The sequence below is a fragment of the Lynx canadensis genome, chromosome B1 (assembly GCF_007474595.2).
Source record: "Lynx canadensis isolate LIC74 chromosome B1, mLynCan4.pri.v2, whole genome shotgun sequence".
NCBI lineage: Eukaryota > Metazoa > Chordata > Mammalia > Carnivora > Felidae > Lynx > Lynx canadensis.
The window spans coordinates 148082369-148099661 of NC_044306.2; the positions used below are offsets into that span (position 1 = coordinate 148082369).

At 36.3% G+C, this 17293-nt stretch overlaps 1 protein-coding gene across 1 annotated transcript in view; it reads left to right on the forward strand.

The window, feature by feature from the left end:
- Positions 1 to 14014, forward strand: part of GC (GC vitamin D binding protein) — an 82719-nt gene extending 68705 nt beyond the window's left edge. Inside the window, exons 8-14 of the mRNA XM_030314490.1 lie at positions 3009 to 3138; positions 4227 to 4429; positions 5158 to 5287; positions 5747 to 5844; positions 7615 to 7747; positions 11298 to 11352; positions 13840 to 14014. Coding sequence (XP_030170350.1) covers positions 3009 to 3138; positions 4227 to 4429; positions 5158 to 5287; positions 5747 to 5844; positions 7615 to 7747; positions 11298 to 11327 — 724 coding nt within the window. The 3' untranslated portion in view covers positions 11328 to 11352; positions 13840 to 14014. The remainder of the gene's footprint in view (positions 1 to 3008; positions 3139 to 4226; positions 4430 to 5157; positions 5288 to 5746; positions 5845 to 7614; positions 7748 to 11297; positions 11353 to 13839) is intronic.
- Positions 14015 to 17293: the final 3279 nt, after the last annotated feature.

A 17293-nucleotide genomic window follows, 5' to 3' on the forward strand; every position in this document is an offset into this window, starting at 1 on the left:
ATAGACTATAGTCTTATGTTCCTGTAATTCTCAAAAATATAGTCCGGTTCTTTTTCTCTACATGAAATATGAATCAAGAACAAGTATACATTGTCAAATATGACATTTACTTTTAATCAACCTTTTCCATATACTTATGGGAAAACTGGTAGACCACTAGAAATGGTTTCTTCAGTATTCATATTAGCATATATTACAAACACAAAAACTCTTTTTACTCATCACCTGTTATTTCCTTGACCTATTTTTTTCTTGGGATGAGACTTCCTGAATTCTTATTATATGAAGCTTTGTGCTATATATCATGCATGTCTCTTAAGTTTAATGAATATATTCTAATTAGTTAGCTACTTTATTTATAACCTTCACTTTGATTTTTGTGTGGCTACTGTTAACACTATATTTTAATTCTGAGTTTCTAGGTTAACACTTTTCTCATCTCCCCAGACTTCTAGACTTTGCGGTTTATCTTTTCAGTATTTACAGTCTATAATTCACAAGACTCTTTTCTCTAATGGTAATGAAAAAGCCTATTTTGTGTTGGCATCAGACCCTAAGGTTCTCTAATGGTAATAGAAACTACTTTCATGAGTCCTTTAAAAAGAATCTTCCAATAGAAATACTCAAATACTAAATGGCATTTTCTCTAGACCTTCCCTTTAGTTTTCCTTTTGCATTAAGGTAATATATTTAGGAAGTAGAACATAAGGATTTATAATATAAAACCACCTATAATATATATTATATATATAATATATATGTATTAGATCTTAATCATTAGTTTATACTTGCATTTGTGTCTAGGAATTTATCCCACAGAAATAGCATTGAACATGAACAAAGATTCAGTAGATATGTTGCTGCAACATTTCTTTTTAAATATCAATAGATTAGAAACTTCCAAAATTTCCCTAAAATAGAGAATACTTATATCAATTGTGGTATATCCATAGGAGAATGCCATAGTTTGGATTAAATATCTTATTACAATATAATTAAAACAAACTATAGATTACTAGTAAAAGATATTGAAGATACAAATAAATAGAAAGATATTCCATGATCATTAATGTAAGAATATGGTTAAAATGCTCATACTATTCAAAACAATCTACAGATATAATGCAATCCCTATTGATACCCCAGTGACATTTTTGACAGCAGCAGAAAAAAAAAAGGCACCCTAAAATTCATAATTCATATAGAATGCCAAGGGACTCTATACAGGCCTAACAATCTTAAAGAAAAACAAAGTTGGAGGCCTCACACTTTATAATTTCAAAACACACTAATAGCAATAATGATCAGGATGCTATGGTACTGGCATAAATACATATATATAAATATAAATATATAAATTTATAAATATATAAATTTATATATATATATGTAGGTAGATCAATGGAACAGAGATCCAAATTGGCCAAATTGTTTTCAACAAAGGTGCTGGGACTACACAATGGGGAAAGGACACTCTCAAATAGTGCTGAAAAAATTGGATATCCACATGCTAAGGAATTAAATTGAACTCTTACAACAGATTTGAATATTCAAGATGGATTAAACGTAAGGCCTAAGACTATAAAACTCTTAGAAGACAAAAGGAAAAGCTTCAGAACACTGAATTTGACAAGGATTTTTTGGAAATGACCAAGAATAGACAACAAAAGCAAAAATAGATAAATGGAACTACATCAAACTTAAGCTTCTGTTTAAGGAACTTCCATAACTCAACAATAACAAAGTATTCAATTCTGTCTAATCAAGTTATTTAAATAGTTCTCCAAGAGATATAGAAATGGCCAACAAGCACATGAAGAGATTTTCAATATCACTAATCATAAGAGAAATGCAAACCAAAACCACAATAAGAGATCATCTCATACCCTTTAGGATGGCCACTTTCTAAATGAGTGTTGGCAAAAATGTGGAGAAATTGAAATCCTTGTGCACTATTAATGGGAATGCAAAATGGTGTAGCCATTATGAAATACAATATGGAGTTCTCAAAAATTTTAAATTAGAATCGTATGATCCAGCAATCCCACTTTCGCATTCAAAGTAGAATCTCAAGGAGATATTTGCACACCCACGCTCATTGCAGTATTCACAATTGCCAAGAGGTAGAAGAAACCTAAATGTCTTATGCTAAGCAAAATAAGCAGTCACAAGAGGACAAATACTGTGTGATTCCACTTTGTAGTATCTAAAGCAGTGAAAAATCATAGAAACAAAAGGAAAAATGTGGTTACCCCAAGATTGGAGTGGAGGCAGTCAATTTTCAATGGGTATAGAGCTTCAATTTAGCAAGGTGAAAAGATTCTGAAGTCTGTATTTACAGATATTTACTTACAGTAAATATACTTAACATTACTGAATTATATGCTCAAATAGTTAAGATGCAAACACTATTATGTGTTTTTGCCAAAATTTTAAAAGAATACTTGTAGATCAGGAATGTTTTCTGTATCATTAAGTGAAAAAGGCAAATACATAAATAGTGTAGCAGAGCAGAATCCGTTATGAAATACTTGGTAAACCTGATGAAATGCTTCAGGGTTATATACCAAAATACCAGCATTTGTTAATTCTGTGATCTAGGGCTATAAGTCTTCATATTTCTTTTATCTGTAGTTTCTAAGAGAATTTATAAACTATTTTTAAAAGTACAATGAGGGGCCACAAAAATAGGCTATTGGTCTTATGAATAGGGACTTAGTGCTTTATTGCTGTCGTAGATCTAACATTTTAAAGGCGTGCTTCGAGTAGTGGATGGGACAAGAAGAAAAGCTGCGTATCAGTACTAAAAATACAAAACGATTTATTTAGGATGACTGAATTTTGATTAGCGGCTCTAGCACATAGGAAGCATTGCATAGCAGATGTGTTCCACGCAGCTATCAAGGACAAAGGGTTGAAGCCATGGTAATTTTCCTCCAGACTGTACGTTCATAGGGAAAAAGAGAACAGAATATGGGTAACCTAACAATCCATTTTTAACCATTTAGCCATCTCGTAAAATTAGCCCAGAAAGTGCCTACTGCTGATCTGGAGGATGTTTTGCCACTAGCTGAAGAGATCACCACAATCCTCTCCAAGTGCTGTGAGTCTACCTCTGAGGACTGTATGGCCAAGGAGGTAAGAGAATCATCATCATATACCATGTACTGTGTGGCAGGCACTCTAAATTGCTGGTTACATACATCAACTCAGTGAATCCTCATGAAATTTAAGTGTGTCATTAACTCCGTTTTACAGATGAGTAATGATTAACAGGGATGAATAACTTGAAGTCTTGCAAATAGTAAATGGCAAAGTCCACACACAAGGACAAGATTATCTAATTCCTAAGAATTCCTTACTCTTCCTGCACAACCCAATGCAGTTTAATTATCATTAAACTTCACTTACTTAATTTTAATGTCTTAAATAATATTTAGACTTGAGTTCCTCAATACACTAGCCACATAAGAAAAAAAATTTTTTTAACAAAGTTTACTTAATCTATATACCCAACATGGGGCTCCAACTCATGACCCTGAGATCAAGAGCCACATACTCTACTGACTGAGCCAACCAGGCACCCTACTAGCCACATTTTAAACGTACAATAGCATAAGACAGCATAGATACAGATCATTTCATCAAAGTTCTACTGAACAATACTGCAACAATTATTATTCAAAGCTGCTCATGTTTATACCTGTTATAACTTGATGGTCAATTTTTTTCATCATTTTTTATTTACATAATCCTTTAGATAGGAATTTGAACTGGTGCTTTAGATAAGGGTCACCCCAAGTCTGGACAGCTTTAGAAATAATAGTGGAAAAAAAAAAAACAGATGATAACAACCTAAGAAAACAGGTCTCCGTTAATAGGTGTTTTTCTATAACCTGACTTACAACTTTTCATCTATACCATGCCAAGGTTTGTAAGCCTACATAAGACTTCCTCTTTTTTTTTTTTAATATTTGTTTTTGAAAGAGAGACAGATAGAGCATAAGCAGGGGAGGGGCAGAGAAAGAGGGAGATCTAGAATCTGATGCAGGCTCCAGGCTCTGAGCTATCAGCACAGAGCCCAACACAGGACTTGAACTTGTGAACTGCGAGATCATGACCTGAACCAAAGTCCGACTGAACCACCCAGGCACCCAAGCCTTCCTTGTTTTTAATTAGGCCAACCAAGAAACTAACAATGCACAAACTCACAATTGCTTTTGTAGCTGCCTGAATACACAGTAAAGATCTGTGACAACTTAGCCACAAAGAATTCTAAGTTTAAGGACTGTTGTCAAGAAAAAACGCCCATGGACGTTTTCATGTGCGCTTACTTCATGCCTGCTGCCCCAACACCAGAGCTGCCAGCTGTCGAGCTGCCCACAGGTCAAGACGTATGTGATAAAGGAAACACCAAAGCCATAGATCAGTAAGTAGAGTTAACTGGAGTAACTTTCTTTCTTGACAGTATGGATATTCACTAGCATTAAATGACAAAGAAATTAAATGGAAGAAAGGGTAAACCTTTATCTGTTTTGATCCAACAAAAATTAAAAATACACCCTTGCTGCATATACCCTAAGTTGCATAAGCTACAAGTATATGCATATTCATTGCATAGAAATATTTCACAAATAGGTTGTATTAACAGGTCAGAAAATTATCAATATTAGAGAGCAGAATGGAGACTAACTTTAGGCTGGAAGTCTGTCCAAGTAGGATTTTTATAAATGCATAGATAACAATGGAATAAAACAATGGAAGAATTTATAGAAATCTGTTTTCATAGAAAAGCCAATTAAGGCTTTTACTTGATGCTTTGTGTGAGATTCATGGTGTTATAGTTGCACAAAAGCTAGTTCCATGTTATTTTGAAATAGATAGGTTTATATAGAACATATACATATGCATATATAGTACACACAGAGCTTTAATTCATTATGAACTAGTCAGAATAGTTACAAAGCAACTGCTAATAATTTGCATTTCAATGAGAATATTAATCCAAAATCTGTCGATTTGGAGTCACATTTACTTAAATCTTTTATTTTTAGTTAAGATGCAGAAGTCAGGTGATCTGCCTTTTTATAATACAGAGAACATTTACACAAATCTACACATGTTAAAGAGTATTCTCTCCTTTCTCTCTCATGCCAGATATATATTTGAACTAAGTAGGAGAACTCCTCTTCCAGAAGTATTCCTCAGTAAAATTCTTGAGCCAACCCTGAAAAGCCTTGCTGAATGTTGTGAGTCTGAGGACTCTGCTGCCTGCATTAATACACAGGTACTATATGCTCTATTTTCTTCATTTTCTTCAGCAACCTTGGTTTAGGTCAAGAGTTGGAAAACTGTAGCTCATGGGCCAAATCTGACCCCATATCTGTGTTCACATGACCCATGAGCCAAGAATGGTCTTCTAATTTTTTTAATTTTATGACACATTAAAATGTGAAACTCAAAATTCAGGATTCATAGTGTTTCATTAGAACACAGCCTCACTCCTTGTTTACACATTGTTTATAGCTGCTTTTGTGTCCTATTGGCAGAGTTGAATAATTATAAAAGACTATATGGTTTACAAAACCTAAAATATCTACTATCTGGTTTTATGTAGAAAATGTTTGCCAATATCTGGTGTAGATAATAAACACACATAATAACACATTACACGGAATTCTGATTAATGCCTCATAGAACAGTGCTTCAAGACAAATAATTTTGCTATGTAATTGTTTTCTTACAGGGCCCTCAACTGAAAAAGGAATTATCTTCTTTCATTGACAAGGGACAAAAACTATGTGCAGATTATTCAGAAAACACTTTCACAGAGTTTAAGAAGAAGTAAGGAAATTTTCTGTTTCCTCCACATTTATCAAAAATATTAGCATGGTATTATGATTTGAAAGTATAGTTGAAGACTTGAGACTTTAAAAAGTAGAATCTGATATTTATATGGAGTTCTATCTAAATGGAGTTCTTTTTGGAGGGGAAAAATGGTCATGTGTATCAGGTGAGATATCAATTAGAACACAGCCACAAAAGTATATTTATAAGACCTATAGGAACTTCATAAAAAAAACAAAAACAGATTAGCCCACAGTTCATCAACATTCTTGCCCTAAAGCCATATGTAGATATTGCTATCAATAATTGAGGAACTATAAAACTACTGAAGTTATCTAACTTCATGGCAGATGGTCTAACAACCCAAACTTTCAATCAAGTGTAGTACCACCCATGACCAGCATGTATTCTCTATAAATGGAAGATACAAATGTTAATTAATCATCAATAATGTTGTACAATAGTCAGTAGTCCTATTTCTCAAGAACGGCCATAAAAGTGAAAGAAATTTTGCTGGGTTCCTAAAGACCCATTGCATTCCTAGTTTCATTAAGTAGATTGCTCACATCCATTTCAAATCATCTTGGTCAACATAGGCCTAAAGCAAGCACAAATGGAACTCCACAAGAAGACCAAAGAATCCCCAAAAGTAGGACCCTAATGAAGTCTACTTTAGCAAAGTTCTAAAATGAAAAACTGTGAAAGCCTTAAGTTCAAAATATTTCCAATTATAAAAAAAAATAGTATAGAACAACATTAAACAGATAATCCAAGTTTTGTACTCCAGGGTCGCATGGGGCAATTACTGATATTTTTAACATACTGAGATTATAGAAATTATCAATATAGTGGAATTGACATGTAGGGTTATAAAATCACAAGACAGACTACGGAGTCTAGGTATTTGAAACACTGCACCAGCTTACGCACACACACGCACGCACATACTTTCTCCATCCTCGGAGTTCCTCCTGGTCTGACTTGCCTCCCCTTCCAGCTGGGACCAACTCATTTCAGTAATGCTTTTATAAGCAAACCAGCCCCCCTCATCCTCTTGTGCTTTCCCAGGATCCACCTTACCCCAACTAGATAAATTTGGGCTTCTACTACCTCCCATTGCCCACAACTGGGCTGGCAAACAGTTCCTGGAGAAGATCAGAAAACAAGACTGAATTGCCCATTATAACAATAGATACCAAGATTATAGACCATTCAAATTGGGAGAGAATCTAGAGAACTCAAGTCCTAGCACCATCTTGAAAGTGAGGTGGAGACATAATGGATAGTAGAGCTAAAAACAAGAGCCCGTTTCTGACCTTGTGTTTTCCAACATAGCCAGTTGGAAAGTAGGCACGCTGAGGGGGAAGTTGTATAAAGTGAATAAAGAGAAAAAAGATTAAGGTGGCATAAAGTCCTGACAGGGAAAGGCTTTTTAAGGAACTTGAAATGTAGTACAGGAGAGAAGATAGAACGTCAGCAAGAATAGGAGAGGAAGTCTTCTGTGTTGATATAATGGAGCAAATGAAGAGGGAAAGCCTGGAGTTCAAATCTAGCAGCAATTCGCAAATTTACTTTTAGGATCTGAGAAGAGCTGGAGATTTCATTTTCTAACCTCAAATTGAGTCGCTAAGAATCACTCCACAGACCCGTAATTTAAGAACTATTTCCATCTTTGTATTGTAAAAGACCAGAAGTGGGTTATCATTTTGTATGAGAAAGGTTTATAAAATACAAGTATGGAAACCTTACATAAATATGGTTTTTCAGACTAGCAGAACGATTAAGAGCAAAATTGCCTGACGTCAGTGCCCTGGAACTCCAAGGGCTGATTGACAAGCGTTCAGACTTTGCCTCCAAGTGCTGTTCCATAAACTCACCTCCTCTCTACTGTGATTTAGAGGTAAGAAAATTTAACCCCCTCCTGATCACCCAACAGTATTTTAAGAACTTGTGTACTCAGATTTACTCATTCCTTTGTTATTGAAATGCCCGTATGTGGCAGACTTTTCCTGATACTTTCATTGTAAAGACAAAAGTTGTTTCCAGGTTATGCCAATTTAAAAGCAAATGAGACAGTTCAACTTTTTTAACAAAAGGTTTGTGAATACAACAAAGTACAGTGCAGGGTTTTTCCCAACTGTAGGTGGTAACATATTAACAGCTTTTTAATGTTTATTTTTGAGAGGGAGAGAGGGAGAGGGGGAGAGCTGGTGATACAACAGCTGCATTAGGTTGCCTTATCCCAGGAAAATAAAGTTACCTTACCTAGGAGTTGTTATCAGCAGATTTTGCTGAGAGTCTCATTCAATTTTAAGAAATATTTTTCTTTTACATTCTGTCAAAAAATAGCAATTCTACAACCCTTTCCTAGTCCCTCTTATCTGCTTATCCAATTACACTTTCCTTTTTGACATCATCCAAGACAAACTGAACTGCACACAACACAGGCTTCCTTCAAGTCTCTTGCTTTTCGTTTGACTTGCTTTTCCATTACTTTCTATAACATATTGCCATTTAAAACCTTTGTATTTTCAATTACAATGATGAAAAGGCAGGTTCGTAACTATTTTCTTGCTTTATAACCAGTAAGTGTGGAGCAGTGCTGCTGAGCAACCAGTCTTTCAGTAATTGCTAGCAAAGAGGGAGATAAATGGAGTTGAGGCACTTGCGCATATTTGATGGTCTGGAGCACTCAGATGAGACCTCTGCTATTTGTAGGAGCCTTTTAGATGGTCTTTCCACACTCATCTCACAGCTGGGTAACCAAGCTGCCTCTACTTTCTGACCTCAGCTTACAACAGCATGTGCTTTGATTCTCAATGCTTGGTATGCATATTTGTCCTGTGACTCTGTAATATTTGGGGTATAATTTACTAAATCCCCTTGTCCTATATTTGACAAATTTTTTTCCTGAAAATTAATGCCTATTTACTACACTGACTCCGAAGTCATTTATATCCAGGGATCTGCCTCTATCTGCCATTCTAAATATACTTGGCACAGCCACTAGAAGAATGGCAAAGGGGCTTCTGAACCAGACTAAATTAACATTAGGAGTTGACCTATCCCTACCCCTCACCCTGATCTTGAAATGACCAGCAAATAGCCACCAGTGTAATTTTCTTTTAGCTTCACCATGGCACCCTCAGAACTAGTTCTATTATTATTATTATTATTATTATTATCCCATAGAAGCTCATTAGCTGCAGAAACAGTTGTAAAATTAGACTCTAATTTTTTTCCTCTCCACCCATCATTCAGTCCAGGCACTACCATGGATTCTTCTGAGAACTCATTACTATGCTCCTCTAAGATCCCAACAGAGTGCTAGGGGCATTAAATATGGTTTCAGAAAGTTTCAGAAAGTCTCTGTTACATGCTGGAGTTGGTCATTACAATTTTGACAACAAAGACAACTGCAAATGGCCAAGTGGGAGCCAGGCAAGGAGGAGACAGACTCTCCCCTCCCCCTTTCTTTCACCCATACTACAGGGGAGACTGGCATATCCACTACAGCTTATCCTAGCTCTTAGAAGTAGCTTTATGATCCTCAACATCATAGCTAGCATTTATTAAGCCATTATTAAATGTGAAGGATAATAGCCTTACGTGCACGTATATATAAAATAATCTAAAACCTTTCTAAGTGAAAGGTACTATTTTTAATTTCCCTTTTACAGATGGGTCTAAGGAAATATGCAAAGATTACCAGATGTTAGGAAAATCATGTTTATTCCTTAGCAGTCCATTACTCTCACTCCAGGCATGGTCATAGACTTCAGCCCCAACTTAGCTAATGATAAAAATCAAAGTATAGATACCAAAATACTTAATTATTGACTGAAATCCAAAACTATTTCTGAAGTTGAACAAAAATTGTGCTGGGTCAGCTTTGTCCATCTGAATGCCACCCATCCCACTACCTTGCTCTTCTTCCATTAGTTATACTTATTTTGCTTCAACAATCCTTTTTTACTGGCTTCATCCAATTTAAAGTTACTTCTCTCCTGACCTTAAATAAGACATTTTAGACACTACTCCCTCATTATTTTTCTTTTCTCCTCCCCTTACAGCCAAGATTTTTGAAATAGTATGTTCTTTCCTCACACCTGTTAATTCTTTAGTTCTTCACAGAACTTCTGATGGTACCATAACAATAACATTACACTGACCATCTCCTTCTTGCTAAATCTAACCAACGTTCAGTCCTTTTCTTACCAGCCTTCTCTGCAAAAACACTTGACACCCACAACTATTCCTTCCTTCTTGAAACAATTTCTTTGGCATCTGTATCATCACTTTCTACCTTTTGTCCTTCTAGGAGTTTTCCCTTCTCATGCTGTTTTATACTGTCCTCTTCTAGCCATCCTTTACCTCCTTTCCAGAGTTTTCTTCCTTGATCTTTATAGTACATTTTCCTTGAGCATTCTCATCCAAAGACATGCCTTTAATCTCCAAATCCCTACCTTCAGGCCAAGATCTCTTCCTTCAGCACTGAGCATTTTATCCAACTTTATGGGGCTCTCTTGTTCCAGAAGAAATTCAAATTCAACGAGCCCCAAATCTTCCCCTTAAAAACCTCCTCTTGTATTTCCTAAATTTATGAATATCACAATTCACCCACTGTCTAAGATAACAAATACTCCTGTATTTCACCTGTTTTCCATATTTGTCCAAGTTCCAAATCCTACTGATTCTATGATTCTAACACCTCAGTATCTTGGTCTCCCTATCTACTTCTAAGTTACTGGTACTTAAATTGAGGCAATCCTTTGCCTGGATTACAACATCCCGATTGGTTGTACCCCCCCCCCCTTCCTTTTCTTACACCTAACCTCATCTCTATACAGAGATCAGAATAATCTTTGTAAAATACCAAATAGTTAATACATTCCTATAATTGCTCTCCATTGCATCTAAAGTTTTGTTTTGTTTTTAAATAGAGCTTGGACCTTTGCCCCTTCAGTCAGATCTACCATTACTTCTTGTTCTTCCTCCTTTGACTCTCCTGAACTATTTGCAAGTTTTCAAGTACCTTAAGCTTGCTCTTACCTCAAGGATTTTGCACATTATGACTCATCCTCTATTGCCTAATCCTTCTACTTCATCCTGACTAAACTTTTCAAGTTTCAGGATACAATTTAAACCTCACCTCCTCTGGGAGTCCTTCCCTGACACTCAAGCTCTTCTGTTTTCTCTTTGTACTCTGTGCACACCCAATAATTAGATCTTATTAACTATTGACTTTTTTCTGGTCTGTTTTTCTTGGGACACTGTAAATTTTAAGAGCAGAGACAGTATAAAACCAAACGTGAATGATGGCCAATAAATAATATGAAACGACATTTTGACAAGAATCTTTTCCCCAAGCAAGTTTCACATTTTTGTATACCATCTGCAACAGTCTACAAAATACTTTATGACTTAGAAGACATTTTTTTTCATTGCAGATTGAGGCTGAAATGAAAAACACCCTATAGTCCTGATGCATGTGTATTGTCTTAGGTAAGTATAGTTTTTGAAGGCAGCAAAGAATGTAGATTTATACAATGTATTTTAAACATCAGCATTTGAATAGTCTTTCTATTAGCTATTCAAACTGATTTTACAGATGAAAATATTAAGTATTTGAAAAAGTTAAAGAGCTTATACAAGCATGCACAACCAACTTCTGACCTGTCTAGGACTAGAAACCAGGTCTCCAGCTTGATACATACCTATTACAACCTCACATCTAAGGTAATGACAGCATAGAGATCATTTCAGGGATTTTGATGAATTAAAAGTTTAAAGATTTAAAGACCGAGTCCATCAAGTCTTAAAGACCACAGGGCTCTTAGGAGGAGAAAGGCATTTTTCAAATTAAAACATGTTTGAAATATTCTCACTCACTTATTTTAAATATTACATTTTTACCCACTAAAAAATACATGAAGAGGCTAAGAACAGAAGCTAGAACCCCATACTTTAAACTGAAGGTGACCTCAACTCTGCAAATTAACAAAATTATTCTCTCCAGATTTAATTATATTCATTTTAAAGAGATTACTTCTGAGATTTAAAGTGATGAAAACGATCATTTGGGTTTATCTCAGACCTTACTTGAACTGAGGCTTTTCACCACTGTAAGATTTTTATTTTGCTAATTTACTGACAACATTCCTAAGAATGATGTGGAAGCAAAAACCATTGACTAAGGAAATTAAATTCTTCTACCACATTCAGGCTTTCAATATAAACTATTTGCATCTGAAACAGTAAAAAAAGAAAATTAACACTCAGAGGCAGTACAATAGAGGGGGTGGTGGTCACAGAAATTTGGGGAATTACCCAGTCTACATTAGAATCTCCACTCCAACTATCCATCTCTGTGAGCAAGTTATCTATACCCCCTAAAGCTCGGTTACCTTTTTTTTTTTTTTTTAATTTTTTTTAACGTTTTTATTTATTTTTGAGACAGAGAGGGACAGAGCATGAATGGGGGAGGGTCAGAGAGAGGGAGACAGAATCTGAAACAGGGTCCAGGCTCTGAGCTGTCAGCACAGAGCCCGACGCGGGGCTCGAACTCATGGACCGCGAAATCGTGACCTGAGCCGAAGTCGGCTGCTCAACCGACTGAGCCACCCAGGCGCCCCACGGTTACCTTTTTTGTAAAAAGAAAATTACAACTGCTCCTCCCAGCATTGTTGTAATGATGAAGGTGAGGTGATGTGTATAAAATGCCAAGAAATACTATTAGCAAAGTTGCTACGTTGCTTCTATTACAGATGTAAATCTAAACTAAAACAAGTTTCCCCCAGAGAGGCTTTTCAGATTTTAAATTGCTCTAGAATAGATCCATTTTCTTTTGATTTTTCTCTTACTAGAACACATCAGCTCTCCAATGACAGAAGTGGCACATATTGTTTAGTAGGAAGCAGTTCCTACAACTGTTAAACCAACTGGCTAGCGCTGCCTGTCTTCTCAGTGAAAGCCTTCATCTCGTCAGAGATTTGGCCTTGTAGAAGCAGAAGCCTTTGTCTCAAGGTGTTCTCATCCTCAAGGACACCTATGATTCAGGTCTTCCAGTCAACAGTGTGATGCTATTTGATTAACTAAAACCATTGTAAACCTGAGTTGTCATCTGGACAGTTAGTGGTCCCCTTGATCACTTTCTTTCTTCAAGCCCCAAAATTGATGGATTGTGGCCACATTTGTAGGTCTCACTGGAGAATTGTGGTCTCTTAATAAATCCCATAAATCTAGTTATCTTTTGCCTTCAGCTTTGGAAATGGTGTTCCCCGAGTTGCCAACAGATCAAGGATTTGGTCCACATTGAAGATTCAAGTTGGGTAGAAAGCACTACCAGAATTACACTCAGCAGGTGCTTACATGAGAGAAACCTAAGAACTCAGCATAGCCAGGTGCTTACACTTTGAAAGAAACAAGTGAGGAAAACACAGGTGTGTCTGTCTCATCCTCAGACATAACCTCACACAGGACAATGAAAGGTAGAATTTCTTGCACAGTGCAAATAGAACTATGGTATAACTGCTGTAGTATCTTGGGGGGGGTGGGAATCAAAATGGAGACACATTTGGCTCATTACAATGTAGAAGGAGATTTGATAAGAACTTACACTAAGTGTTTTACTAAAATAAAAAACTATCATCTCAATCCCATGACTAAGAAACCTCATGGTTGCTGTGTTTTTTGCTATGGCAGAGAACATTCTCAGAGCACAAAGCTACATACATCCTTAGTTCAAAGAAGAAAAGAAAAGCTATGATATACCTTGGCATAACAACAGTGATGGCCTTATGTACAGGTTTTGGGAATTTCTTACATTTTTATTCTGGCCCCATCAGGTGGATCACAGTGGATATATGGGTCATGCTAGACAGGTTTCTCTTAAAACATAAAAATAACCTGATCTTATAAACTTCTGCTGAGCAGTATTATGATTGTGCCCATTAGCTGTTCGTCTAACATTTATTTGCCTTGTTCTCATAGATCTAGTGCTGGAACCACCCTGGGAACAACATCTGATGGCCTTACCTAAGCAAAACCAGAGCTCCTGGGGAGACCAGTAGAATACTTCCTGCTTCTTATTAACTACAGTATCTTTATACAATGAGAAGTATGATAATTTGCTATAAAATAAAAACAATGCAGATCATAAATGTTACCAAGGATGTCACCACGTTGATCTTCAGCACTGTCCCTGTGATTTTCACAAAAATGCTGAGATACGCAGCCCCCACCTTACAAGCACCTGTTTTCTATCTATTTCTAGAAGATTCACAACGTTAAGCATCCACTTTCAAATTCCCAGTACACGAAGTTCCATTCCTTAATTGCTCCTCAGGCCTAATAGGTACCATTAAGGAAAAGTTAGCCAGGCTTCTATCATAAATAGCCTGGGATTACTCACTTCCTTAAGAACCATCACCACCACCTTCTGGAGAAAACCTTGCTCCCAGGTGCAGGTTGTATGGGATTAAGAAACATCTACCTTACAAAAAGAAAATCTCTGTGGCCTGAACAAGTTTTTGTTAAAGATGACTCCTCAGAGCAATTTATTAGGTCAAAATTCTAAAAACCTGATTTCAGCTTAATCCAATTTATCATGTGTACACTGTAGAGAATATTTCTATGTGCTTTCTTTGCTCAGGGAAAGTGAAGGTGTTCTAACTCAACATATTTAGTTTTGAAAAAAAGATCATACCTTTCAAATAAATACCTCTCAAACCAATACAAGCCAAGGAAAACTTCTATATTTATAATTAATTACCTGAAGGACTTTACATTTATCTCATGGTAGATATAGAGTTCTATGGTAGAGATATAGACTTTATAGCAAATGTAACTGGAGTCACATTAACCAAAATCATCCCTGGTCACTCCTCAAGATTCTAAGTCCCAGCAGGGAGAATTTCATTAACTAAGTCAAGGTCAAATGCTCAAGACTTTAGCTGCCAGTATCTGGGAAGTAAAATGCCTGTCCCTTTGCAGTGTCGGTAGAAGGTTGAGTCCTACCTTACACAAATATTTCCTAATGTTAGGAAATTAACCTCAAATGAGTTTTTCAGATACAATGAAGAAAAAAAAAAAAGAGGCAACCAACTATATGCTACATACTTAGGCAGTATTTTAGATTTCTTCAAGTTCTTTATCATTTCTGAAAGTACCTTGCTGAAGTTTCAAAACCAATTCTGATATGTAAACATCACTGATAAAAATGAGAGAATGAAACTCCAAAAAGGCAAATGAATGGCCCAATGCAGCAATAAAGAAGAGACTTCGTTTTCAAGGTCCAGTATGCCATGGGAGATTAATGGGCATACTTGAAGAATGTGTTCCTTAACTAAACTTCTGGAAACAATCTAGGTTAGCTCCCTTGAAGAGTCACAATTTGCTGTGTACAATTCAGTATTCCCTAAATTTAACCACAGACCCCTTTTTCTTTGGATGTCACCCAGAATTATCTCTCTGTAAATTTCATCTTGGAAAATTGAACTGTTCTTATTTGAGAAATTACATTCACAAAATGTTCATTAATCACTACAAACAAGTCAATTTTGGTCAAGCATTTTTATGCCTGACCAAGCAGCACCGGGTGTTTTTTTGCCACTAGAAAGTATTCAATAAGTATTACATGATGGGCTGAAGTAGTGTTTTCAGGGCTCCTGTGGATAGATTTTCCAGCCAACTCCGAACACCTTTCATTATTTTTTTATATTAAGCATATCTGACCCAAATACACCATCATTCTAATACAAGAATTTTAATTTTAGACTTTATATGCATAATTATGCCTGTACTTGTTCCACTTTATGGGAAGCAGAGGTCTTTTGAGAAGATATTGCCAAAACTTACACTTACTTCCTAAGTGCTTCTCATCGTTAAAGACATGCTTTTGAATTTCCATCTACTGTCAACCATAGCTGAATTTACTTGTGTCTATTAAATAATCCTCAGTTTTTTTATGCATTGCCTATCACCTTCTTCCAGAAACCAGATACTCACCATGATAAAACAAATAAAACTGTGTATTTCTAAAAATGGCACTTAACACACTATATCGATAAGGGTTCTCCAAGAAAATAGAACTAAGAGGAGATAGAGACATGAAGAGATTTTATAGAATTGGCTTACATAGTCATGGAGCCAGCAAGCCTGAAGTCCACAAGGCAGGCCAACAGTGTGGAAACCACAAAGGATTTGTTTCCGTGCTGCAGCTTTGAGGTAAAAGTCTCCTCTGGAAAGTCTCAGTTTTTCCTTTTAAAGCCTTTGACTGATTGGATGAGGCATTTGCATATCATCAAGAGTAATCTCCTTTACTTCATGTCAGCTGATGGTAGATGTCAATCACATCTGCAAAATACATTTACAGAAATGTCTAGACTAACATTTGACTAAACAAATGGCCCCCATAACCTAGCCAAACTGACACAAAAAAGGGTAGCCATCACACAAAACTTCTTTTATTTCCACTGTCCTTTATCAGGCTTACTGTCTTTCAAATTGTAGTACTAACCCCCTGTGCTTTTCTAGATGCCTAAGTCATTTCACAGGTGATTCTCGAACTGCCACCTGAGAACCATCACCTTAATTGGTCTACACCATCAATACCTTTTCCTGGAAATCCTTCAACAAAAACAAAGCTCTTTTTTTATGGAGATTTTAATTTAAAGACATAGCAAAGGGATTGTGTCTATGATGTCATTTAATTCAACAGCAATAAACTCTCATGAAACAAGAATTCGGTCAACTTGACAGTGTACCCAATTTCCAAATAGCTAAAAATAAACCTGAAGGCTTAGAAGCTTGTGTTTTTATGACTCTGATCTTCCCACCACGAAAGCCTCACCTTCACCCAAATGAGAGACCAACAATTCCCAGAGACACAGATTTAACTAGTCTTTTTTTTTCTTTTCTTTTCGAATTTTTATTTAAATTCTAGTTAGTTAACACATAGTGTAATATTGGTTTCAGGAGTAGAATTCAGTGATTCATCAAAAAGACAAATACCATATGATTTCACTCATATGTGGAATTTAAGAAACAAAACAGATGAACCTAAGGAGGATTGGTGGCGGGAGAGAGCAAGGAAAATAAGCCACAGGACTCTTAAAGATAGAGAACAAACTGGGGATTGATGGAGGGAGGTGGGTGGGAGAGGGGCTAGATGGGTAATCAGTCTTGAGTGGAACCTGAAGTGCAAAAGCCTGCAAATCACTGCCTTGGAAGCTTGACACCCTCACCCACATTAGGAAAAGGGAGACATCTGAAATTAACCAGTTAAGGACCTTTTGGCTAAGGGTAAATTTATTTGTTTTTTAAGTTTATTTGAGAGAGAGAGAGAGAGAGAGAGAGAGCAGGGGAGGGGCAGAGAGAAAGGGAGAGAGAGAGAATCCCAGCCAGGCTCAGCACTGTGACTATAGAGCCCTACTTGGGGCTTGAA